Source organism: Notolabrus celidotus, chromosome 21, assembly GCF_009762535.1.
Source record: "Notolabrus celidotus isolate fNotCel1 chromosome 21, fNotCel1.pri, whole genome shotgun sequence".
Taxonomy (NCBI): Eukaryota; Metazoa; Chordata; class Actinopteri; order Labriformes; family Labridae; genus Notolabrus; species Notolabrus celidotus.
Window position 1 is genome coordinate 18,204,199 of NC_048292.1, and position 27,901 is coordinate 18,232,099.

At 41.1% G+C, this 27,901-nt stretch overlaps 1 protein-coding gene across 2 annotated transcripts in view; it reads right to left on the reverse strand.

Annotated features, from left to right (window-relative positions):
- Nucleotides 1-27,901, reverse strand: part of chchd3a (coiled-coil-helix-coiled-coil-helix domain containing 3a) — a 112,729-nt gene that overhangs the window by 28,858 nt on the left and 55,970 nt on the right. For both annotated transcript variants that reach the window (XM_034673131.1, XM_034673132.1), the window contains 2 exons: nucleotides 16,280-16,363; nucleotides 2,482-2,552 (listed from right to left, as the gene is read on the reverse strand). In XM_034673131.1, coding sequence (XP_034529022.1) covers nucleotides 2,482-2,552; nucleotides 16,280-16,363 — 155 coding nt within the window. The remainder of the gene's footprint in view (nucleotides 1-2,481; nucleotides 2,553-16,279; nucleotides 16,364-27,901) is intronic.

Sequence of the window (27,901 nt, forward strand, 5' to 3'; positions counted from 1 at the left end):
TATCAGCCCTATAACACTAATCAATCCCTGGAGGACTATCACTCTCTGTGCGATGGCACTGGCATGAGCTCGAGTGGGGAAATGAAGCCATTTTAATAAGAAAGATGTCATCTCCCACACTTTATAACATCCTCACATTAACATATCAAATGTTAATTCTATCAAGTATGGATAACACCCCGGCTTTTTTTCTCTCTTTTTTAATCTCAGGGGGAGATTTTCAACTTTGAGGATATCAAAAGCCTGCATGAGACAGGAAAATATTTCCTTGTATTATTCAGCAGAAGCCACTGATAGCATCTTATCTCTGTAGGGTCTCTGTCATAAGAGAAAGAGAGAGAGAGAGAGAGAGGGAAAGGGAGCTTTGAGGAAAGACATGCGTTATGTACACAAAAGATGTTCGACATATGAGTGCATCCAAACATACGCCATCGCACATGAATTCACACATAAATAAGGACAGGCCAAACACACCCTGTTAAATCCAATTAACCTGCTGCTCTGATCCCCGCAATGCATCCCTGCTCCTGTCTTGTAACACCAGACCTTCCCGCCATTTCATTAGCACACACACACACGCATTGACACACCACTCCTTTTCCACGGTTGTAACCCTGTCCCAACACTGCTAATGCACCTCCTATAATCCAATCTACCAATAACTGCTCTCCATGCAAAAGCCTGCATCACATGACTACCCGCACGTTAGCTCGACGCTCACTTGCAGTTAGCGCTGTCATTTAGCGCTAATGTTATTCCACTGTATTTTTTTTCCCTCCTTTAATGTGATTTGGGAAGTCTCAGCTCCGGCTTCCATGAGTCTAGCGCTTAACCCCCGGTAGGCTGGACTAATCAGTTTCCAGCATTTCTGAGGGAGACAATGATCCCAGTGTTAGCGCTGGCTAATGACAGGCTAACACAATTAGCCTAGTCTCCCTGGAAAAGAGCTCAGAGCTGGAGCCCCATTCTTGCCCCACCTCCTGCTGGCTCCTCATCCACTTTCCCTACATTACGATGGAGCCTAATGGCCCCTTATTAAGAAGACAGATGGAGCAGGGACGGGGAGCGATTCTGCACCTTCTTGAGTTACATATATGTGTTGGATATGTGCTTTACCCATGACTGCTGGGGGTGCTTAACGGTAGCCTTTCTTTCTCCATTCAAGGTGTGGCCGTAACATATATTTGGGCCTAGTATAGCACTATCGAAGTGAGGAACATATGCCCATCTGTGATACTTTAGAGCAAGGATTTTCAACCACTCTGCCAAGGCACACTTGTGTGCTGTGAGACATTGTCAGGTGTGCCGTGGGAAATTGATTTAGAGTGTCATATGAGTGGAAAGCAAAAATGGTGAGCTCAAGACAATACAGCGAAAGTTATCTTTCATTTGACATTACTTTCACGGGGGATCCTGTTGCACCGACTCCGATATGCTTGGTGTGTGGTAAAAAACGTAACCACTGTGCCATGGTCCCAAGCAAGCTTAAACGCCATCTCCAAACGAAACACCCGTCACTTCAAAGCAAGAACACAGACTATTTTGATTGCCTGCAAAAAAAAGACTGGGGAATAGGCAACTTTTATGACAAAACTACATCTGTGTCTGCGAGAGCTCTCAAAGCTAGCTACTTAGTAGCTGAACTTGTAGCCAAATCAAAAAAGCTACACATTTTGGGGGAGACATTAATACTACCTGCCTGCAAAGCCATTGTAAATGAGATGCTCAGCCCTGATGCGGTTAAACAAGTAGCCAAAGTCCCTCTCTCAGATAAATAGATTATAAATTCATGACTAAGTTGTCATTGGAAATGTGTCATTTTGTAATACTTTTGCTTGATTGTGTGACTCAGGATTTTCTTAATGTAAAAAATGTGCCTTAGAGGACTATTTGTGGGTCATTTTTAATACATTTGTGGGCAAAGGAGTCAAATCTGAAAACCAAAGCATGGGTCCTATATTTTTGGCTGCACAGAGGTTATCTTATCCTTTTCGTTTTGGTGTGAGAAATGTTACCCATCTGCTACAAATTATTTTATGATCCTATTTGATGGAAGACTGGTCTAAGAAAAGCTAAAAGGAAAAACCTGTTATCTACCATTAAGATGCATCAGGCATGTTACTAGCAAACCACATCATCAACATCAGCTATTGGACGAGATAATGTGGGTCTGATTGAAAGACCTCTGTTAGGATGTGGCTAGCATAATTCAATTGTATGTTTGCTGGTCCATACAAGCTCGAATACTTAGGGAACGCAGCTTTTAGACAACAAACTAGTAGTCTTTGAAGATCAAACAAGAAATACCAACCAATGTTTGACAAAAGGGCCTTTTGTGGGTCACAATGTTGGGAAAGAAAGTCAAGAAAGTAATAATGATTTTTCAGTGTTGGAGGCAAGAACAGGTTGGAAAAACTGCATGTGTGTGTGTGTCTGTAAGTGCCTTCGATCTACTCGGGAAACATCTTGTCAAAAACTTACTTGAACTTCGCATTCACTTGGTCGGCAGCTTTGTGGTAGTTCTCCGTGGTGACCTTGTAGAACTGAGCACTCTGCGGAGAGACGGAGGAGAGATCCAGTAAGTGATAGAAATGCACCAAAATGGGATTGAGATCTCTTATCCATCCAATGTATTCACATCTTCCTGCTTTTAGATTTAAGCCTTTTAGGCATCAGGGAACATTTCAGCAAAGTGACACCTCTTAACAGACCAGATATGATATACTCCTGTACAGTGACTCCATTACAGCTTGGTGGAGAGAGGTATTAAGGGAAAAGGCTTTTGGGATTATTTTCCACAATATGAGAGCTAACTTTATAATCTGTGATGTATAGGTTGTGGGGGTTGTTTGCAGGTATACAGGATGAGAGTGTTATTCTATATAGCTTTGCTTTATGTGGTGCCTCTCTGTGTGGAAGCTTGAATTACAGATGTTTATGAGTGTGTTTGTGCTTTTCCGCCAGCAAACGACTATTGTAATAACAGGCAGCAATCCTGAAGGTCAGAGGGCCGCTGGTCCACAACACAGAGACCACTGGTCATAATCCCCTGGTGACCCGTAGCAAATGAACCCATAGCAGTACCTCCTTGACCTGAATTACCAGCCATATAACTAGGCTCCTGCGCCCTTTATACTACTCAAGCAAGATCTGTTTTGTCAGCCCTCAGCGGTTGTTCTGCACGTTTATGATCAAATGGTGAGAGGCTGTAAAGTGTGAAGGATAGCTTGATTGATGTTTGATCCAGGGGAAAAATTATGCAATGTCTGTCGATGCTTAGTTCCTCCTTTGAAAGGCTCCAATGCTCCAATAGTAATAATACAGTTCACTCATAAATAGGGGAATCTTTCTCACACATAAAACAGATTGCAAGTCTTGTGCCATTATTAGTTAGGTTGATGCCAAGGCACACAATGCAGAGCAGGGTTTGAGATCTCTTTGACTAAAGTTAACCAAAGTTATGTGCAGACTTCCAATGGATGATAAGACAATAAGACAGATAAGACAGATCAATTCTAAACATTCAGATTCATCTTTGCAAAATTTTACACTAAAAAAAATTGACAAATGAAAGCCTCCTTGTCCTCTCTGCCCCGACTCAACCTCCCTGCAGGGACGACATTTATCATAGTTCAGAGGAGATCAATAGAAATGAACTGCGCTGCTGAAAAGATCAATAGTCATGTGTTGGAGCGCTAAAAGAAGATGGAACATGACAAAGCTGACAAAAAGTCTGATACAGAATTGAGTCCTGTTCATTTAGATGGACGTTTTTTTTCCACTCTGAGTTCTTCACTTTTTCTCACTCTGCAGAGTCAGACATAATTTAAAAGGCATTCAATATATTTTGTGACGTTCTTTTTAAGTTATAGTTTTCAGGCTTTTATGCCTTTATTTAAACTGGGAGAGAGAGTGGGGTTGACATGTTGGGAAAAGAGTCGCAGGCAAGCGGCAACCTCCGGTGTTATAAACTGCAATTGATTGAGCGTCCACTTGAGGCTGGCTGCAGAAACACCGGAAACCACTTAGACACCCATTAAAAAAAAACCGATCTTTACAGCATTAATAAACATGTTTACAGCCTGGTACAAAAAACGAGTCTAGTCTGGATAGCTCATTTCTGTATCGGCATACAATGTAGATTACAAGTTTTGCCCATTTAAGGACATGACTGACTTGACCAACACTGCAGGAACACTGTAGCTGTTGGCTAGGAGGCTCAAAGTCTGCCTCTTTACCTCACACTAGCTCAACAGAAGTTAGGTTGATTTCAGCATTCCAATATGGCTCCCGCCGACAATTGGCTTCGAAACAGCGCTTCAGAAACAGATGGGTGACGTCAATGATACTATGTCCATCAACTATACAGTCTATGGTTGCTGGTTGCAATGGAACCTGGGCTGCCTGCTTGAGGACAAGGTCTGTGTACATGAGGTGTGGGACTTAACCACTAAGCCAAATCAACGCCCCTTTTAGTCACATTCACATGCAGACTGCTTTCTAGTAGGACACAAAAATCATGTTTTCAGCACTCTTTCCAATCATGAATGCTTCACAAATAGCATAGCATATTCATTGAATTGAACAAAAAACAACCTAACATGAATGCATCCGGGCTATTTGCAATGAAAGATCTAATAGATACATTTTTCCCTCACTTTTTGAGATGTCTTGAGTCCAAATGTGTCAGATTATATTGATTAGGGATGATTTATGGTTCTGTTCGGTCCCCTGGGTGACCCTTCTAACATGTCCATGAAGCAGACATGCAGAGATAAATATGTAAAGCATGTATCGGACTGTTTGAGAGCAACATTTTTCAAATCCTTATAATTCAGAAAAAGAGTAAGTATGTCCAATTTATTATTAACATGTTATGTGCATGTCATAAAATTAAAAATAAGGGTAAAATAAAGGTGTCTGATCAGTGACCAAGCCACTGTGGTTGTCCCTCAGGCTGATATTGGTTTGTGTGTAAAACGGCAAAAAGAAGTACGCTCAAAGTTTAAGAGTGAACTTGTAAGCCCATGCTGAATCTGTGCCCTCTTGGCCTTGAATCAAGTGCTTTTCAGTGCAGACAAAGAAACTGTCAAGAGCTGAGGAAAAAGGATTTAACAGAGAAGCTTATTCACAGATAAAAAGACTAAAAAGAGATTTGGAGGATGCTAAAGAGGCAAGAATAAGACTTCTCCTGGGCGCCACGATTGAGCCATTGGACGAGAAAGAGAGAGTTAAAAGGAGCTGGATATGTGGTCTGACTAGAATACCAAGTATAAGGTAATAATACCTGGCTAAATGGCAGAGCTGGCACTAATCAGTGCTGTAATCCACAAGGGAGGACAAAAAGGCCATGTGTGACTATGATTGCAGGACCACGTACGATACACACAAACAACGCCTGTGACACACACAGCATGGGTACAAGTCAGTGGACATGCTGCCAAAAGTGTCTACACATACTCTGCCGGCTGGGTGTAAACACCATCACACACACACATACACAAAAAAAGCACTCAGTCTCCACCAGGCGGAGAGGAGTGTAATTTGTGTGATTACTGAGTGGTCTCAAATTGTGATTTCCAGCTGTTGCCCCACCGGATTTCAGGAGTCGCCCTGTCCTTTTGTAGCACAGAGAAGAGAGATAACGCTCGCAGAAAATAACCTTCTTTAGATCTCATCAAAAAGCAGTTTTTTGATTACTGAGCTATTCTTCCCAAAGGATGAAGAGAATAGCAACGAGAACTTGGCACTGTATTTAAAGTCATGTGCAATCAAGTGTCTACCTTGAGATCACCCCCTCTGTTTATTCCCTCTTATTTCCTCTATTTGCTTTCCTCTAGGTTTTTAGCTCATCTGGAGCAAAACAAAACACTAGTGGGGGGTGTCATAGACAAATTAAGTCATTACTGCTAATGCACCGCAGCGATATGGAGAAGATAGACGCAGCACCACAACACAGGCTGCAAGCTCAATTTAGAGGAAAAAAGCTTCCGATGTTTAATGAATAAAACAAATAACTCCTTGTACTGATGGTTCTTTCTCGTATCTGCTGCTGAGCAGGAGGGCCCGGGATGGGGAGGAACCCCACCATGGCAGACATTAAGGTTCTGCAGAGCTGGAGAAATGAGACTTCTGCTGAGTGACTCAGTGCAACTTGTGAAAAGAGGAAGCAATGATGTGGTTAACTGTTGCTTCTCTTGTGATGAACATGTTTGATAAATTGCCTATCCACAACCTGTGACTGTGTGGTCAGAGTGAACCTAAGGCTATTTGTAAAGGTGGTAACACATCCTTGCATCTGATAACCTGCAGCATCTGACACATTCTCTGCAGGTGATGAGAGAGAGGTCCTTCATTAAGTCCCTCCAGTCAATGCATTGATTGAGGTGCAACGTCTCATTAAAACATCAACCTTCTCATACCAAAGTTTTAATAGCTAAGAGCTGCTTGATGCCATACTTAACTCTTAGTTTTGGATTGTTGTGAAGTGCTACTTCATTAAAAAAGCCTCATTCGTATGTGGATCACCTGTTGGGACATATCGAGTAAAGCATTTCAAACCTTGAGTTCTGTTATCTTTATCAAACACGCTGCTGATGCATCAAACGTCAAAAGATCACACACATACACAAAAGAGAAACAGTAGGAGGCGGGGGCGGGACACACACGCATGCTGTGTTTAAGACAAGTCAGCTATGAGTGTGTGTGTGTGTGTGTGTGTGTGTGTGTGTGTGTGTGTGTGTGTGTGTGTTTGTGTGTGTGTGTGAATGGAAGCAGATCGAAAAAAATAAGTGTGCAAGTTTAAGTTTGTTACCGTATTGACCCTAATATGAGGAAGTTTTTTATTCTTCCTGGAAATGCATCTGAAAAAAGTGTGATTGTCTTATATTCAGGGTTTTCATCAGAAATTAAAGGTGACATATCCCGCTTTTTTCATCAATATATATTGGTCTAAGAGGTCCCCAAAACATGTCTTTAAAGTTTATGCTCAAAAAAACACTTTGAAATCAGATTTTGGCATGCCTGAAAAGTCCTTTTCTTCAGCAGTCCTCAGAACACTCTGTTTTCCCTCTGACCACGCCCCCTCAGGAAGTGGATGTGCCTCGGCTCTCCAGCACGTTGATCTAATGTTTACATGTTGGCTGAATATACACGGCTGCTCAGAGATCGCGTTACTTCAACCCTCTGAATCTGATCCTGACGGAGAGGCGCCTGTAGCAGGACCTTTCTGAACGATTGGTCATAGATTTAGTGTTTCTTGTTGTTTTATTTGTCAGTATGTCGACGTGTGTCTTGGTACACAGCTACAGCTACAGCTACAGCTACGAACATGTAGCTATGTGGCTATGCTAATTAGTGCTAGCACTTATCCATGATAAGTAAAAATCATCCACTAGATCTTCAAATCTGCAGACGTGGGGAGTAAAACCGACCTTTGTGTTTATTAAGACAGCCTACAACTAGCATGCCTCCCTCCTAAGCTCCTTGTTAGCACACATTTTTGCAGGTAATGAAAAACGGGGGAGGGATTCAGTATTATTTTATACAGTCTATGGGCTGAACAAGCTCCGAGCTCTGACTCCGTGACAGACCGGATATTGTTGTTACGTAACAAAAACACGGAAGTCTGAAACGGCTCGTTTCACACACATTTACAGAAAGGTGGAGAAATCAAAACAGGGACAGAATGGATTTTTTTCATTCTCGGGGGGTTTGTAGACATGCCAGGGAAACATATTTCAGGTAGAGAACCATTAAAAAGTCAATTTTGCATGATATGTCACCTTTAAATGCTAATACTGGTTACAACAGAGGGTGTCATTAACTGTAAAGCGAGTGCGCCTCTCCTGACTGAGGCCTGCCGTCACTCACAGCCATAGTGGCAGGGGGATGAAAGATGAAGAGACATAGTGAACATAGTTGATCAAAGATAGAAATTAATTCAAGGCAGTTATGAAGCCTTTCTTATCAAAAGTGGTTATCAATGCAGCAATGACTTTGAACAACTGTCAATCTGATAAAAAATATGGAGTCACAGTTTAACATTTGGAAAAAGTGAGCTCAAAAAAAGTCTTAAAATGTGTGTGAGACAGACAGTAAAAAAAATGGAAGCAATATCTGTCATGTCAACCATCTGTTCCTGAAGGGCTGTTTTGAGGCCAATTGTCGGGGCATGCCATATTGGAAAAGCTAAACACAACCTAACTTCGTCAGAGCTGGTGTGAGGTAAAGAGGCGGAGCTTTAGATTATTTCTGCTAACATCTACAGGGTGCCCACCTGTCCAATCCGCCATGTCCCCATTTAGGCAAAACTCGTTTAGTTTAATATTGTCAAAAATAACGAGTTATAATAAAATTCACCTTGAACAGTGTGTGCTGATAGAGAATTGAGCTATTCAGACCTAAACTGTTTTTTGAGCCAGGCTGTAAACATATTTATCAATGCTGCAAAGATTGTCTTTTTTTAATTGGTGTGTATGTGGTTTCCAGTGTTTCTGCAGCCAGCCTCAAGTGGACGTTCAATGTACTGCAGTTTTTAGCACTTCCGCGTGGGCTTCATATTTTAAGACTGGCGGTTGTTGCTTGCTTGGGAACAGCTCCACAATTAGCATTACAGAATTACATTGCATGCTAGCTAACTGCGGCTAGTGGGGTAATCTCTCTGTTTAGCTCAAAACCAAACTCTCTCGTCTGGTGCAGACTGCCATGAAGGTCGCTGGAAAGACTGGCAACCCTTCCCTACAGACCATTTATGAGCAGTCTGTTCTTGGGAAGGCTCAGAGAATACTTGTAGATACATTGCACATCCTTTACTCTGGGTATGAACTTTTACTGTCTGGAAGAAGGTACAGAGTCAGAAGCAAAAAAAACAGCTAAAATGACGGCAACATTGATATCATGGACATTAATTCACTTCTGCATGGGTTGTACTTTCAAACCTATGGCTGGGTCAACTTATTCAATACAATCAGTGGTTTAAGCGCAAATTCAAAGATACCAAATGCTGGCTTCATACTTGTAGCAAATTTACACACATAGAAGAGATAATGTGCTCTATATTAACTCTCAATAAGAAAGTATACAATGTAAAGAATAGGATATTTCTCACATTGTTAAACTTTCCTGAAGTTCATAAAGTAAAAATTTTCTTGCAAACATAAAGATATTTTCTGAGAATGAATTCATATTTCTAAGTGATATGTGTCCCTTTCATAGCATCACCTTTAAATATAATTCAGATATGGTTCAATGTCTCGTAGAACTTTGGGTTCGGGCTTACCAATACTTGAGTCGACATGTTTGTGACTCCTTCTTGTAAACACTGAGCCCTATCTCGCCCTGCTGGGAGAATCTTTACCTCAACGAATGTGCCACTCTGTTGAGCAATCACTATTCCCCTATCAAGACTTCCTGTGAAACCTCTCTGAATCCAGTCTCAGACATAGTAATTCAACACTGCAGCTCAGTGTCGTGTCTTCATCCTGGATTATCTATCTCCAGTTATACTACAGGCAGAGTCAGAGATACTACATTGATCTCTATTGGAGCAGTCGTTCAGAAACATTTTTACTACTGCAAAAACACCAAGAAGACAAGCAACAAACAACTTTATTCCCTTTTTATTCACACCACAAACAGAGTGTGCTTAAAACTTATGCTCATGTCTCCAAAAAGAGACAGGGGGAAAAGTATGACAGAGAGAATGGAGGAGAAATGACAGACAGAAGGTGAGATGAAGATAGTAAGTCATAGCCCAAGACAGAGATAGAGAGATAGAAGCTATTACTGTTTTTTAATGCTCTTTCCGTCTGTATTTCTTCCTTTCACTCTGCTGTGGAACTTTGCTATGAGATGGCAATTGCTGCCGTGATTGTCCTCCATGGGAGAGCAGAAAAATCCAATTTCATCGATATACAAGGCGAAAAGAAAGATAGATAAAAGAGGAGAAGACAAATCTCTTCTTAAAAAAAATGAAATTGAGGCATCGAGAGGGGAAAAAAAAACACCACCCTAAAATAAAAAGGAAAAAAAAAGAAAGAAAGAGGAGCGATAGAGAGAGACAGATGTGGCAGCGTGGGAGGGCTTGGAGGAGCTGTGGTTGGAGAAGAAAGGAAGAGAGAAAAAAAAACATGGGCATGTTGATTGTTAAATATGAGATTGTTTTACAGCCGGGCAGGTATTGAGTGAAAATGTAATAAATATATAGATATTGTTTTCAGGGGCTATTTGGTAGCTGTGGCCAAAATGAGCGGTGGCAGGAGAGGCAGCAGGCTGAGCTGCCCGGGAGCCTGGTGATGGCCTGCCACTGGAAGCCTCTCTGATGAATGGCTATGTTGGATTGAAACAGACATGTAATATATATCAGACTTATTCTCTCTCTCTCTCTCTCTCTCTCTCTCTCTCTCTCTCTCTCTCTCTCTCTCTCTCTCTCTCTCTCTCTCTCTCTCTCTCTCTCTCTCTCTCTCTCTCTCTCTCCTCCCCCCTCTCTCTCTACACCGCATCTCTCTCTCGTCTCGCTCTCACTCTCTCACTGCATTCTCCTCTCCTCTCATCTCTCTCTCTCTCTCTCTCTCTCTCTCTGCTTGTGAGGAAGCTGGTGGGGGAATCCTGAGGTTAAAGGAAGGAAGATGGGTAGAGTGTAAATAACGTGATGGGAGCTAACTTATAGCTGGACGTATACTGATTTACAACATTCTCACTGAAGAGAATAAAGGGTTAAATGGCAAAACAATGATGAGGTTGACCGCCAGGTACAGACTAGTAAAAAGAACTACTACCCTGCACTACAACAGCCAAATATCATCACAGCTCAGCTATGTCATGTGAGTGATTCCAGGTATATTATTTTCCCTTTTGCTCCATGAAGAAGTGATATTAAAGCTCCTGTAAAGAGTTTTAAGCTATGTAATGAAACAGCCTGAAATTAATATTGATGCCTCTACGTGAGCTACAAAAGCTAACCACATCATCGGCATAAAAACGGACTATATCGGTGAAGTTTTTTTTTTTTCATGTATTAAGCAGCTGCCAAGGATCCGTTTTTAACATTTTTCACAGCTAAGATTCTCAATAAATTTGACATTTGACAGTTAAAATAAAACAGGATATACACATGGACAATATCAGCAAATAGATGAGACGTACCACTTTATCCGCAAGGGGAACCAAATGTAGAACAAACTGGATGTTCCTTACAGGAGCTTTAATTATTTGATTTATCTATTTTGTATGAGCTAACAATTACAAACACACATTAATAAACTCCTCCTGTTGTAATTACTGTCACTGAGCAATATGTGGAAAAGTATTTTTCCACAAAGCCTCACTCGTTTGATAAAAATTAGCCATGTGATGTGTCAAAACAAACCACATATACCCTGCAATACCAAATTACTACACTATTCTACAGTATTGAGAAAATGGAGGCAATAGTGTGTACTGAGTCCAATTTCAAATAAAAGTTGATCAATGTAATATCTTCTTGTAATCTATGTTGCAGAAACGCAGCTCCAATGACTGTTTTCATTGGCCCAAATTTGTTTCTTCAAATGTCCTATTTGATATTACTTGTGTGTGTGAAGTTGCTCTATGATCAGAACTATCTACTTCCTGCTGCTTACTCAAGTTGAAAAGTTGAACAAGAGGCCACCTGACAGTTACTCTGTGGGTGCGTTCATACAATCAACTGCATCTATGTTTTTAAATCTGTTTCATTTCAAAGCTTGTGTGGGGGACTTTTTGTTGACTTTGGCACCCCCTGTGGACAAACTGGTACCTCCTTCAGTATCTCTTTATTTTCCTGTACAAAAGCTGTGTTTTCTGACCTCTCCTTAGCACAAACATTTTAATAATAATTGTTCAAACATTTTTTAAATGTATTTAATTATCTATTTATTTCTTGTATTTATCTGATCCTTTAAACTTTAAGTATAAAATTTTCATTTTGCTTTCTATCCTTACCTATATAATTCATTTTACTGTATTGATTTTATCTTATTATAAGTATTGTTTTACAATCACCATTTTCTTTTCTTTTTTAGTCTTTTAATATTTTACCCATTTCTGTTGTTTTCAGTCTTTCTGTTTTTGTCTTATCTGTTCTTGCTTGTATGAATGACAGGTGCTTTATAAATAAAGTTGAGTTTGAGTGGTATGCATCACTCACAATCAGAAGCTGTTTCTCCAGCGAGCTGTAAATCTGAACAAATGCACTGTAGTTAGAGGCATTAAAAATTAATGTAAAACCACAACATAGACGTTATCAATCTTGTTATTGATGGTCTTGTTAGCTTTTATATTTTTTGTTCTTTGTGTTAGCAGCATGACAGCGCCTTAACCGTATTTCACCGGCAACAGAGTCTTGAAAATTACAAATAAGTGATCTGGCTTCAATGATTGACTCCTTTATATTTTGTACAGGTATTTATTTCATCAGTAGAAACACTTAAACTGTCTTATAAGGTAAGTTTACTGTGCCTCCATTACTCTTTTTCTGAACAAGAAGAGTTTTTAATCTATTGTCACACAAACATGCGTTTTAGTAAGCTCCATGTTCTTCATCATGTCTCTTTGTTCAGCTGTATGTTTGTATTAGTATTAGTCAGTTTACACTCTATTCTTGCCATATTCTTCCGGGCTCATCATGTGTAGTGGATGTTTTCAACAGAGCAGGAACAGAATCTGTAAAAATGATTTTTGTTTGCCGGGCTTACGTTAGCAGAAGGAGAGCAGAGAGAATGAACTGGAAGCCTGATGGGCCTCTGCGGCCAGAACAGGAAAAAGGAGCGTGATTAACACAGTCCAAACAAACTGCACCCCCTATGGAGTCCCAAGCCGCTTGCCACACAGTCAGACAACATGCAATATGCCCACCATTGCTCCTCAGTTATACACAGGACCGCAGACCATCACACAAAACGCTCATATGGTTCCCACTTCTGCTGTGTTTGTCTCCACAGGCGATGAGTCTTGACAGAACTTGCAGATAGAAATGATAATGTTTGTGTGCACAGACTGAAGACAAAGGGTACGGACAACATAATTAAGTCTTCATTTTTATCTGTGTGTATTGAATCAATGTTGAAAAATCAGTGTTCATTTTCCAGATATTCCATTAAATGCCCTTTTCATCTTTTCTTTTGTATTCTCTCTTGCTCTGACATTTCATCTTTTTTTTACTCTTTTTCTTGTGCTTTCATCTTTTTTCTTTTTCTTATTCTCTATCAATCACTCACAAATGTCAAGTTATCAAACCTTAAAAGAGACCTACTCAGGAAGAATATGTCTGATTCTGATTTGTCTCCAACTGTCCCGACTTTTCCTCCACCTATTGAATCCTCAGTTTCTATATTTTCCGCTTTACCTTCTGTCTTCAATAGAGTTCCTTTTTCCTTGTTGTCCATCCATCTATCCATCCCTCCCCTCTTTCTCTCTCTCCCTCTCAATCTGCTGCCTCTCTCTGGAGGTGTGAAGGTGATTTGTTGACACTTTGATCTAAGGAATATTGACCAGAGGCCAACATGGCTGATGGATGGCCAGCGCCTGAAGTCGATAATGCCGATGTTAGTTGGGAGTCATCACTTCTACTATCAGCGCTCCCGTTGGCTGTACAGTGACACTGTCTGAGATGTAATAATACAAGATGAGATAAAGAATAGAGAGATGCTAAGCAATACCACTGGATCTGTTTGGTCCAAGTGGATCAAGAAATCTCACATTGATTAAAATCTTTTTGGCAAGGCTTCACCAAACTCTGATCAATGTTTGCCAATGGCGTCGTTTTTGCTCCCCAACCAAAACAGTACAGACCAATGCACTTCCAATTACTGGCAGACGTCCACTACCGCTCAATACAAGCTGGCTTGGCTTAGTCTCAGTGGAGGGAAGGAAAAAATTGCAAGCTTATTTGACCTCAAGGAGCCTTTAGGAGAAATTGCTTTTCGTGGGTTAAAAACAAAAAGTGTACAAGTTGAAATATTCAACAAGCAGAGCTCTGGAATAGTGGATTTAGTCTAAGTGCATCTTGTTTACTCTGCTCAGAAAGAAAACTAGGAAATATTAAATAGAGGAAATGAATATCTCTGTATTAATCATGTGTAAAGTATGTGTAATCCAGATGAAACTTTTTTTCTAAATGTGTCTGGAAATCAAATCAAATCGTTATTTCATTTGAATTTAAAGGCAGATTTTTGCTCCTGAGTCAAAGTTGAAGAAACCAGACCAGTTTGTTAGCTTGTATCTGGATTTAGTTCTCTGATAAGCTTCTTGAATCATTCATTTTTGAGACTGCTAACAGAAAGTAGGTCTTTAATATAAGATGAGATTTTTGTGAAGTCTTAGTTTGTAGATTCTTATTTTTCTCAGCTTGAGATTATTTGTATGATTTGATTTAAACTTACAACAAAGATATATCAAATTATATTCTGTGTACCAGTTTGGTATTGGAGTATTGTTTTGAGTAGTGCACTCCCCTTTGAGATTACCAAGTGTTACGGGCAGAGTGATGGTATTTCCCACAGTGCAGTGAATCCATCACGGTTATTCAGTGGACATTAAACGTGTTAGAAATGCACAGCAAAGGTTGTCTCTGTGCTCTTCTGTTACCCACATCCTGAAAGTGTATTTAATGAAGTGCATTAAGTTAAAAGTTACCGCAGAGTCAGCTCAGTGATAGACTAACGACTCTGCTTTGAGCTGCTAGGTTTCAAGTTTTCTTCTGTATCACTGTCTCTCATTTCAGCTGTGTTTAGATTCCACTCCGAAAGTTTTAAGCCCCACCTACCTCTTAGCCTGCGAAATGATTGGCTGTTCAATGCTGTCTTCTTCTGTCTAATGTTGGGTGGCAACTAGCGTTTAAGGCTCATTAGCGCCCCCTCCCTTTCCAGTGGGTGGGTGTAATTACAGGTTTAAATCTATCAAACATTTGTTATATTTATATTGAGAAAAATTATATCACGATAATTATCATTATCGAATTATCGCCCAGCCCTAGTCAGGAAACTGAATCTGACTTGGGAGACCAAATTATGATTAAATCCTTGTATTAAAGTGAGCTAACAAAATCTTCTTAGACTTTTTAAGTCTTTCAAGAATAAGAATGAGTGCGCTTCCCTCTCCTACAATGATTCTATAGAGCCACAGTCGAAATTTTCATTTTGCTTCCACTTCAGGGGACTCCTGACATTGTTACACCCTCAAAAGGGAAGACCAAAACCGTCCCGGTGTGGTGGCATCATTTTAAACACATTAAATAGGACATTGTACCCTTCCTTAGATTCACGTATGGTTTAGGAGCAGCATGAAGGCGTCCTTTTTGAACACACTTTAACACGACATTTGACCCTCTTCACCACCTTGTAGGCATCTCTCACTGGGACCAGCATGCAGCTGCCAATTGAAGCCGGGCTAAGCGCGGCAACTGACCCTTGTCCCCCTTCATAGGACGTGGGTTTGACAAGGAACATCAGAGTAGTGTAATTTTCAGGGACACATGGACACACACGGGGATGAAGGAGATGTAACCTTTTATCCTTCAGGTGGAGGAATTACAGAAAGAAAAAAAAGAGATCCAGAGAGCGACGGAGCAGCTGAGAGACAATTACTAAGAGGCAGAGAACAAGAGAGGGAGAGAGTGTGAGAGGTATCACACTGTGGAAAACATGCAGAGTTGAAGTTGAAGGACGATAACAGAAACAGTAGGGCAGAGGGATGAAGAGACAGAAGAAATGTGGCTGTACTTTGGCTGAGCCCAGTGGCTCGATTGTGCGCTTGTTTGAGTTCAAACTGTTAAATGTGTTTCTGTGTGCGCTGCTGTTAGTGCATTATACATTAACAGAGGTATGTTATGAAAACTTTTCCCCAGGCAAACACTAGAGCTGCGGCGTGTGATGTATGCGCTTGAAAATAACAATGATGTAACCGCCTGGTGACTGTGTAATGCAGCATTTAGTCTTTACTTTGACTTATTTTGTAGAAAGTATCCTTCTCTCCTCCACCCACTGGGATACTACTCTTTAGTTGTGCTTTTGTTTGGAGCTGCTTTATTCTCTTTTTTTGTTCCACTTCTGTAAGTTCTATGAAAAGCAAACTTCTTTGTTCTCTTTCGAGTGTTTTGCTCGGTCACCATAAAAACAAAAAGATGAATCAGACGTCATCCCGTTTGCACTGTTTAAATGCAAGAGATAGCCTTGTGTTGTAAATAAGGTTACAATGATGTAGCCTGGTATTGTCCATATATGGGCGTACTCCAGGGAGGTATATGAAGCAAACTGTGTCTTACCCTCTCCTCCAGCCGGGCCACCTGCTCTCTGTAGAAGACATCCTGCTTCTTTAGGTCTGCTTCTCTGGCTTCCAGCTGCTTGGCCTAAACACAAACAAATGAAACATAATGATACATAAGAGACACATTAAAACACAAAACAAACATACTTTGACTTAATGGAATAAACACAAACTAAAAACCTCCTACAAAAAGGATATATGTAATGTCTCTTTCTGCTAGCAGGACTTCTACCCGTCTGGAAGTGCGTGCATTTTGCTGCCTTCTAGAAATTATAACTGTGTTCACATGTGATGGCCTAGCAAGTATTTTATCTGCCCCTTTGTCCTCTTGTGTTCAATCTTGAGCCAAACCACTATCAGGCCAAGAGGATAACATCAGTTCTCAGAGCGTAGGAGCACCATGGTCTGGTGTATATATTTACCCCGGCCTACCAATCTCCAGTGTCCTCCCTTCTACTGTGACCTTCACTAAACGTACGGCTGACTCTCTGGGTGATATACAGAACTGATAAGACCTGAATGTATCCGTTTCGGGAGCAGAAAAAGCACACCTTTAAACTTGGCTAGAGGGTCAACAACTAAAATTAAAGTGGGGGAAAAATGTGGATCAACGGAATTGAAGTCGGACTGTAAAAAGAGGGCAGGAAAACACAAAACATATGGTTTAAGTATTAGCCATAGACAGTTGTTCAACTAAAGTAGGACTTATATTAAACATATTACATGGTAAAAATGGAAAAAAAAGGGTCTGCTAGCATTAACCTGTTAACCCTGATGCAATAAAGGTCTGAAATCAACATGTCATTTTTTTTTCTACATGCAAGCTTTTTGTCCATATTGGCAGACCGTAGTCAAGCCACCGCTGTGTCTTCCTGCTTCCTTCTGCTGCCATGATGGAAAATAACAGCACCCCCATGTTTTGAATGGCACAACTCACTTTGGAAAACTTAATCTGTTAACTCTGATGCAATAAAGGTCTGAAATTAACATGTCATTTTTTCTACATGCAAGCTTTTTTGTCCCTATTGGCACACCATAGAGAAGCCACCACTGTGTCTTCCTGCTCCCTGCTGCTGCCGTGATGGAAAATAACAGTGCCACCATGTTTTGAATGGCAGAGTTCACTTAAAAAAGTCACAGACGGAAAAAAACAGCTGGCCACCCCAATTTTTATTTGTTTGTTTGTTTATTTGTTTGTTTTTCTCCTCTCTGTCCCTTACTGTGGTATATCATGTCAAGCATTTTTACTCACTCATGATGATGACCCTGTCTGTCTTTTGTTCTCAGTATTGTTTGTAAAATATTTGTTACAGAACAAGAAAAATAAATTAGAAAAATAAATAAATAAAAAATGGGCAAATGCTAACATTAAATTGTATAAGAAAGTGTAAATTGTAATACCTATAGTATTTCATGTAACGTGTCTCTGGCTAGAGCCATTCTGCATGCATAAATACTCTTTATATTTAAAAAGAAAAGAAAAGTCACAGACAGCTCAGTTGACAAGTCAATGGTAGTTTTAGAAGCCAGTCAACATTCTGGAAGACTCAGGTCCAAGCAACATCCTTAGGTTGGTGTGCATTTTACATTGTTAACCTGGACTTGAGAACTGCTCTGTGTGAAGTGCAAAATAATGGAAATTTTAACATACATTTAATAGCAATTAATTATGATATTTAGCGATATAAGTCTAAAAAGAGTATAGTTGTGCATCAAAATTTTAGGACTCAACCTAAAGCACTTTGTATGACTGCTCTCTACTGATAATAAGTCATCAGAAAGAAGCCCAATTTTCATCTCCATGAAAATTTGGAACAAGGGGGAGGTATAAGGTGAACATCAAATTATGAGCGAGATGATCTATTAGCTTAAAGCAAAGTTTTAAAATGTCTAAGTGACAGAAAAGGGAATAGAAAGTCTTAAGTCTATCAGGAATGTCTACGAGTGCTAAAGCCCTCAAAACTTACCTTACGTCCCATCTCCTGAATAACGACAGCATTAAAAGAAAAGAGAAAGAAAGAGTGTGAAGAGACACTGAATCATCCATGAACTTCTCTTAAAGGACATTTAGACAAGGTTTAGTATTCTGAAGCCTGGGGTGACTGGATTCCACACTGTTCTGCTTGAGTCCTCACACTTCATCCTCTAAAGATTCCCTCTTCCTGGCATACAGAGACAATACATGTATGCTATGGGACCATTTTTGTATGCAGTCACATGCATTAAAACTCAAACACCATACTGCAGAGGTCTGTCTTATGGAAAGCAGCCACGCAGAGAAGCCTTGAAGTCTTGAAGCCCTTTTTTTTTTGCTTTGAGTGCCATAGGATGAAAACACATCGTATGGAGAAGAAAAATTGCATTACCCCATCCAATCTCTACAACACTGATAACCATCTGTGTTTGGCTACTCAATGCACTGCAGGCGGAGCGGTGTTGCTCTATGCATTGTGATGAGGAGCGGCGACGAGTGTCACAGACGGGGGCTGTCCTCGCAGGAGACGAGTGGGGGAAGTTTCAAAGTCAAGGGGATGCTTGTAGCTTTTCCCCGCTACTGCAAGACATGTGGCCAAAACACCTGCATGTGCACACACACTTTATGTCACTTCAGGATCCAGATATGGAGAGAAAAAGAGTCCAGAGCACCACTTTATCACACTCAAGAAGGAACACCGCAAACAAGATGCTCCTGTCTGCCCTGTCCTCAGTGCAACCTAGCATTAGAAAGCTTTGTAGGTGCAACGGACAATCGTTTCGATTGTGTCTCTCCTTACAATAGCGAAGAGCTTGTGTAGCCAAGGTTGTAAAAGCTAAAGCTACCTGGACCCCCTTAAAAGTATCCTGCAAGGACCTTAAAATGTGTTATTGACTCCAAGCATGCTGATAGCAGTGCTATCAGCGCTTCTATGGTGGATTGGCAAAGTTTTTGCAGGACTGGATTTTTGTTGGCAAGAGTGCCAAAAAGCTGTCGCACATTAACAGCTCAATTTGAGACAAAGACGAGGAGAGGAGGACGGGATGGAAGGGAAGCTAGATGTAGGGGATCGGCAGGTGGATTTGTATTCTGTCCAAACGCCATGTGACACTGAAAGGTGGCGACTAAAGAGTGGGGGGACTGACAAAACGGTACGAAGAGACACAAAAAGGCACAAACAGGGGCTCAGACGTTGATCTGAAACGCACACAACGGCACACGGACACACACCAGCCGGAGCAGCTGTACCCACATAGCAGGGCGGGGAAATAAATGCATGCTGAAGGCGAGACTAAAGGGGTCATTAAAAGACGCGAGGTGGGGACAGAAATGTGTACCCAGGGATTTCCCTTTTTTGGCTCACTTTTGTGTCTGATATGCGTCTTTTTTGGCAGTGCATGTGTCCAATTTCCATGCAAGCAGGTTGCCCTGCTCTTGACGACACACACACACACACACACACACACACACACACACACACACACACACACACACACACACACACACACACACACACACACACACACACACACACACACACACACACACACACACACACACACACACACACGTTATGTCAGGATTACTTCCGACCGATTAACCCCATTCAGTAGACTTTGGAGATAATCTAATCATACTAAAGGCCAAACAATGGGACAGACTTCACCACTGCCCATTCTCCTTTTGTTTGCCTAATGAAGAGGCGGTTGTGGTTGAAGGAGGAGGAGGAGGAGGTAGAGAGCTAGGGTGAGAGTGGAGGGAGGAGGAAGAGGTAGGGGTAGAGAAGGGCAGAATTTGACAAGAAAGAGGAAAAGAACTTGAGAGTGAAACGAACAAAGAGATAAGACACAAAGAGGAAGAGGACAATGGTAGGTGATTTATCATTGGAAGTGTCATGAATGGAGAAGAGGCTGTTGGATGGGACGTGGAGCCCGAGCCAAGAGTGTCTCTGTAACTTTAGAAAGAAGTTTAAGGGGAAAAGATTATCGCCACGTACAGATAGGAAGAAAGAAGTGAAGTAAAAGACTCAGGGAAAAAATGGAAACCTGAAGCTCAGGATTTTTCAGCTTTGAAACTCAGACCGGTCATTGGTTCAGGGATCGACATTATCACTGACCTGGATGCATGACTGACAGACTCCGGGCCAGTTGATTGGATGTTTCACTGGCCCACTACAGCCAGTTGAAATACTGTCTTAAGAGATCATGTCATGTACTTTCATAAAGTTTTCCTGGGATACTGGGGTTTGTCATCTTGTTAATTACTACGACAGCATCAAAGTTTCATAACACTACGCGTGTCATTATTGAAAGGATCCACCGCAACCAGCTTCACTCGGACACTACGACTGTAGCGCAGGCTTTCTCTTAAAATAGGACAAAATCCGAGCAAAAGTCAACACGTAAAGAAGAGAAAATCATCAGAAGAGTCAAAGGAGAGTGACAAGTCATGTGAGAGCTGAAGGGAGAGAAAGCTGACGCAACCACTGGAGTTGGCTGGAATATGAAGCCGGTCAATGCTAGTATATAGAAGAGAATAGAATGCCTTTATTGTCATTGCCTGACTTGCAAACAATGAAATTAAGAGCACTGCTCCGTAGGTGCATACATACTAGGGGTACAACGATACACAAAATCCACGGTTCGGTTCGATACGTTTTTGTCACAGTTCGATACGTTTTCGATACAGAAAAAGAGACTTGTAGTTTATTGAAATTACCAACATTTGTTTCAGCTCAAAAGCACAGTTTTTAAATTAAATTAAATGTATCAGGGGCAGCTATACCTGACACATGTTCTGCTGTGCATGGGGGGGGTTGCATGTGTGTGTGCGTGTATGTGTTTGTGTGTTAGTGTGTGTGTGTGTGTGTGTGTCTGTCTGTCTGTCTGTCTGTCTGCGTGCGCATCTGCCGTGCGCGATAGAGAGCAGAGAAGAATTGTGAACACGCAACCAAGACAGAAATTATATCCCGACATGTAAATAAGATAAATAACATAAGGATATTTAATCTGTTAAATAAAAGAACAAGGTAAAGACCTGATCTATGAGAGAGGGAACCTTAAATCGCTTCTGCTTTGACTTCCAGGGGGGGGGCGGGTATGCACACATATGTGAACATATGAACCCAGGAGACTGTCGTATGGTGAAATATATATTTCCAGATGAAGCACAGCTAAAACAAACGTGACCAGCTTGGACTGAATGAATGTGGGAGGAGCTCGCAGTTCAGTGGACCTGCGCTCGACAATGCAGCACCGGAGGAGTCGAGCGCAGATCCACTGAACTTTCAGCACAGAGCGCCTCGTCAGAAGTGGATCAAATGAATATAAAATTGCGTATTGTTCTGTTCATAGGGCGTACCGAACCGTGACCACTGTATTGAACAGTTCGATACAGATACATGTATTGTTGCACCCCTAATACATACATTTATATACATAAAAACAACAATAGCAGCAAGAGAAACAGCGGTCTGGTAAATAAAACCTTTTTTAAAAAAGAAATTACTTTAAAAATAAATAGTATTTACAGTTATATAGTATTTTTACAGTTGTTATTGCAGTGAGTATTGCACTTCGGGTGGGGAGGGGGGGCAGGATATTGCACATTGATTTTATTGCACGGGAGGAAGAGTGTAGTCAGTGGGTTTTATGGTGAGTGTTCAGAGCGCTGATGGCTCTAGGGAAAAAGCTGTCTCTGAGTCTATTGGTCCCATGCAGACGACTGCATTTTGTATAGAAGAGATAAGGTAGGTTTGCTTGGGTATTGTAGGAGTTACTTGTCACTCTTTTCTGATGTATACATAAATCAGGAGATCTGCTAACTCAGCCTACAGTTTAACTGACAAGCCACAGCATGAATTATATGTTAGCATAATACCAATGCAGGGCTAACAGGTTACCCAACCGTTACATAAACCTGCAGACAATTATGGTTGTGAGCACAAAGTTCAAAAGAATAGTAATTCTCTGATCATTTCTCCCCCTCTCAGTCAGAATAAGGTATTAAATTATTGACTGTTGGTGACCTTGAAAAGCCACTGGCCCTATTTTCTAAACTTCAACCCTTGTGGAAGTTTAGAAAACTTTCCTGGGCCAAGTTGTCCAAAAGAAGATGTATTACATTTATTTTATCAGATTGGATACAATCTTGAAGATGGGTTACTCAAGATGAAGAGAACAGATTCTGGATCAGTTCCCGTTTGAATCTGGATACAACCTTTGAATTCTCTGAAGGTCGCTTGTATTATGGTGAAGTGGGTATGGTTTTGGATCTATCTTATTACTGCAATGTCCATTTATGATAAGGATATGTCTTGATTTAGTTGTCATGTGTTGGTTTTTGGTGATACAGGGTCTAAAGGTTGAGAGAAAGTGTCAAATCCACTGTAACTTTGAAAATCTGGCAAAAGTAAACTAGATTAACTGACCCTGGATATAAAAAAAAAAATAGGATTACATGGAATTGGAACCTAATTTTAAAAGCAATTTCCAATCTTTTTGAGTCTAAAAGACGTAAAGCACTAAATTTAAGTCAGCCCAACCACGACTAATTTTCCTGTGCAGCCAACATCGACATAAAAAAGGAACAAAAGTCCATTCAAAATATAAAACACTCAAAGCAAAACTCTCCCACTGGGCGCACACAGTCCACATGGTGCTATTAACAGCCCAGAAAACCATGTTCACAACAATAGTAAACTTTTACACCACCCTCCCCAACCACATCCACCCCCCACAGGTCTCATATTAAGTACAGTAACACAATGGCTGAGGGTGACAGGCGGCAGAGAGTGAGACCGCGGTGGTCAGATTAAACGGATCGTTTAAGCGGGGTGAACGCCTCTGTGAATATCAATTAGCCAGCCGCTGAATAATTAAGGACAGCCATGTTTTTTAATTAGCAGAATGCCGCAGTTTGAGCTGGGAGTAAGGGCGCAGGAGAAAAGGAGGGGAGGGAGGAGAAGGTAGAAAGGATGAAAACAGGTGGATTTTGCTGTGTCAGGTCCCCCACCCACCTCCTGCTCTCTCACTGATTTGCTCCTATACACTCTGTTTTCTTTCACACCTGCTTCTTTATGGGGGGCTGAAAGAGAAATTACTCCTGCCAGCAGTGTTCAGCAGGCTTAAGGCAACTCCACGGATGAGTACTAACCCTTAATTCATATGGCTGATAAGGTACTCCTTGTTATGGTAAAGATACAAGATAAGACAACTATGTCATGTTCGCATACTTTGTGTTCTCTGTTCTCCCACCAAGAAGAACATTAGAACTAATCATTTAAGCCAGAGGCTCAAAACAACATGAAGATGAAAGTGATAAAACCCTGTGGTTCGCTTAGGAATGAGGTTGGAGAGGAAGACTGAGTCAAAAAGATTGTGTTTTTTAACTGCGACCACCATTGCTTCCTTATCCAAGTAGTTAAGTAGCACAGCTTAGGTTTTAATTAAAGACCAGGGTTGCTTTGAAAGTGGCCTCCAGCTGGTCTGTATTCTTGGGTTGAGTGTTTCTCATCTTCCTCTTGACAAATATCCCACAGATGCTCTTTAGGGTTTAGGTCAAGTGAGTTGTCTAGCAAATCAAGCACAGTAGTCTCATGATCAGCAAACCATTAAGTGGTAGTTTTGGCGCTGTGGGCAGGTGCTAAATCCTGCTGTGAAAGGATATTGGCATCTCCATAAAACTGAAGCATGAAGTGCTCTAAAATCTCCTGGTAGGCGGCCGTGTTGACTTTGGACTTGATAAAACACAGTGGACCAACACCAGCAGATGACATAGCACCCCAAATCATCATAGACTGTAGAACCTTTACTGGGAATTTCAAAAACCTTGGATATTGTGCCTCTCCACTCCTCCAAACTCTAGGACCTTGATCTCCAAATGAAATGTGAAATTGACTTTCATCTAAAATAAGGACTTTGGACCTCTAAGCAACAGTCCTATTCTTTTTCTCCTTAGCCCAGGTAAGATGATTCTGATGCTGCTCTAGTTCAGAAGTGGCTTGATGTTAGGAATGCCACAGTTGATTGCTCATGATGTACTAACAACCGCCTCAGTCCACTCATGGTGAAGCTCTTCCAAGTTCTGGACCTTTCTTGACAATCCTCTCAAGGCTGCAGTCATCCTTGATGCTTGTGCACCTTTACCTACAACACTTTCCCCTTACAGTCAACTTTCTATCATATGCTTTGATACAGCAAACAGCCAGCCTTTTTCAGAAATTACCTTCTGTGGTATATCTCCCTCGAGGAGGGTGTTGATGATCGTCTTTTGTACAAGTCTTAAGTCAGCAGTCTTCCTCATGATTGTGGTTTTGTGTACTGAACTAGGATGAGAGATATACAGTTTTAATACTGTTCTAACTTTTATCAGGTTCAGGATATAATGAGTGGGTATGTTGACTTTTCAGATCCAGGATGTAAGGGGGTAACGATGACTTTTTTCAGGATCGGGATGTGATAGGTGGACATGACAACTTTTTCAGATTTGAGACATAAGGGGGCGGTTTGTCAACTTTTTCAGATTTGAGACAGGATGTGATGACATCTTTCAGGTTTGTGACGTAATAAGTGGGACTGTCGACTTTTTTCAGAACCGGGACGTAAGGGGGGGCAAAGACGACTTCTATCAGGTCCGGGAGATAATGAGTCGGTATGTTGACTTTTTCCAGATCCAGGATATAAGGGGGCTATGATGACATTTTAATACTGATTAACTCAAACTTGAAACAAAATATTTAATTTTCCTTAAGATATTTTTTATTTTTACATTTTTTTAGCTGTAGGCCAAAATTATCAAATTTAAAAATTGAAAACACTTGAAACATTTTATTTTGCATGTAATGAGTCCAGAATATCTCAAACAACTGATAGAAAATGTTAAAATTTTCCAGGATTTTCACATTTTTTGAGATGCACCTGTAACTGTACCATATTAAAGTATCAGAAAAGGTCTCTAAGCTTCTTCATCATTTTTGATACAGTCCAAATATATACGTATATCTATATTGCAACCTCTTTGAGGAATCCTAACCTCAAGGTTGACAACCATTGACTCAAATAAAGTGGATTTTCTTTTAAAATAATTAAATTCACAACAGTTTTACAATCACAGAAATAAGAGATACATTTTTGTAGCTAAGGTGGAAAAGATCAGATTGTGGCTATTAGCAATTCAGTACATGTTACATTTCTCATTTCACACTTCAATGATAGAGACCTCTGTGTTGTAACAATGAGGTGACTCATTGTTACAATGTTTGCCTGCTACATGCTTATAAATCATGCTAGATGAAAACAATCTTGCGTGATGCTTTGATCGATAGAGCACAAATCAAATCTCATCACATTAACTAACAGCGCCTCGTCCATAACCTTGGTTGGTCTTTTGTCTTCCCCTGCCACCATCAGCTGTCACAAGTAGTATCATAATCAATGCTCCATCACACCATCCAAGTGAAATCTGCAGCATGGTGGGTCAGAGCTGCACACAAGGACCCATCTATCACAGACCTGCGCGACAGGGCCCTGTGACAAACTAATACTGAAGCCGCAGGCCTCTGTGCTCCGACAGGCACGGAGGGGGTCAAAGGGCAGCGCAATGTGACCGTGCTGGGGTGTTAATTGGCATGGGGAAGGTGTAGGTGGCATGTGGGAGGTTAGAGATGGATGGAGGTAAGGGAGGGGAAGTTCATGGGAGAGGGGAGGGAGAGAAATGGGTCAATGTTTGGATGGAATATGGATGACAAGAGTGGGGAGGACAGTTCAAGCAAAAGAAAAAATACATCCCACACTGAGGGAAGAACAGCTGCAAAGCACACACACTAAACTGTTTCAGTTACACATCCTTCTACACATCCTGGCAAATCCTTTTACTGCCTCTAAAAAACACTGCAACTCAATCTTTAAAAAGCTATCACTGGCAGATCAAATCTAAGTGCTGGTATGTAAAATGATATCACCTGATAGAGACCTCACTGGCAGTATTACACATTACCCTTAGAGTCACTTATAAAACATAAGTCTTGGTAGCAGTAGCTGTAAAACTCCATTGGAAACCATTCACTTTAGCTGCTTAATTAGCATCATGGGGTTTTTACTGAGCGGCAATAACACTTGAGGTTCAAGGCTAGCTATTAGTCTCCATGGGAGGTGGAAGGGTTATGGGCGAGGAAGTCGTGTCAGAAATTGTGTGGTCAGTTATAATGGGCTTAACCTTGACTGATCAAACTAAAGGACAAACACTTATTCTCACATGTGAGAGAAATCTCACTGAGAGAAATTTTAACTTGGTATTATGTAACATTGTCAGACGGGGTTCAGGGTTAGCATCAAGTGGATGTAATAAAAAGTGCTGTCATTACAACAACTCTGCATTGTTGGGAATTTTTGCCAATTATGACGCCATGCTTTGCACAGTTCCTGTGCCATTTGTTATTTGTAATGGAACCATAGAATGTATAAAATATGGGTGTAGGATCCGTGACGTCACGCATCTGTTTCTGAAGAGCTGTTATGAGGCCAATTGGCGGCGGCAGCCAAATTGCTGCTGTCCAGCCAGTGTGACTTAAAGAGGCAGAGTTTGAGCCTCCTAGCCAACAGCTACAGTGTTCCCGCAGTCAGCTGTACCTCTCATTGGAAGACTCGTAATCTTAATATCTTCGAAATTGCAGCGTTAGAAAAAAAATCACCCCCCTCACAGTGTGTGCTGATCGAGAAATGAGCTATCCAGACTACACTCATCTTTTGTACCAGGCTGTAAACATGTTTATTACTGCTGTAAAGATCGTCTTTTTCCCATTCATGTGTATGTGACTTCAGGTACTTCCGGAGCCAGCCTCAAGCGGATCCTTGATGAACTGCAGTTTTTAGCACCTCCGCATTGGACTCATATTTTTAGGCCAGAGGTTGCCGCTTGAATGGAACATGTTCATTTGCAGTGTTGACCTCCTGGTAGAAGGGCAACAAAGCAGAATGTATAACCCTATGGGGCCAGTTATGTTGCCTCATATTTGACAGTCCACTGTAAAAAGCAACAGGGATAAACTGAACAAAAAGGGTGGGACTTGCACCAGAAGCTGCTGGCTCATCTTGACTCACTTGCATAAGTCTTGCAACGCCAAGCCATATGGACTCAAGGAAATGTACCTGACAGCACGGCTGCCCTGTCATTACATAATAATACAGCATCCTGGGAACCTCTTCACACATATTTATGTCAGTAGAGCTGGGGTTGGTCATAATAAAGTCAAAAGAAGCAGGGGAACCATTAATCACAGGGAACAAGCTGGCTGTGACTATGAAGCTCCGATTGAAGCTATTAGCCTCTGACCGCTATCCTGTATGGATTAGCCTATTTTTTTTCCTTACATGTATTGTTTCATCCTCTTTCTCTTTGGGTATGGCTTATCAACAGCAATGCCCTTCTTTGCTATGAAAACTCTAGTGGAATCCATTGCAAATATAAGCAATAATAGGAGTGTGTAGTTACTGCTTATCCTGTGTCTCTTGGCATTTAATGTGATGTAGCAGTATGCCTTGTCATTAAGTACACCAGGAATAAGTAACCTGTCAGTTAATGTCACTTTTATTCATGAGGTTTCATTTGTTGGCATTTAATTGGTGTAACATTCCGATTTACCTGAAT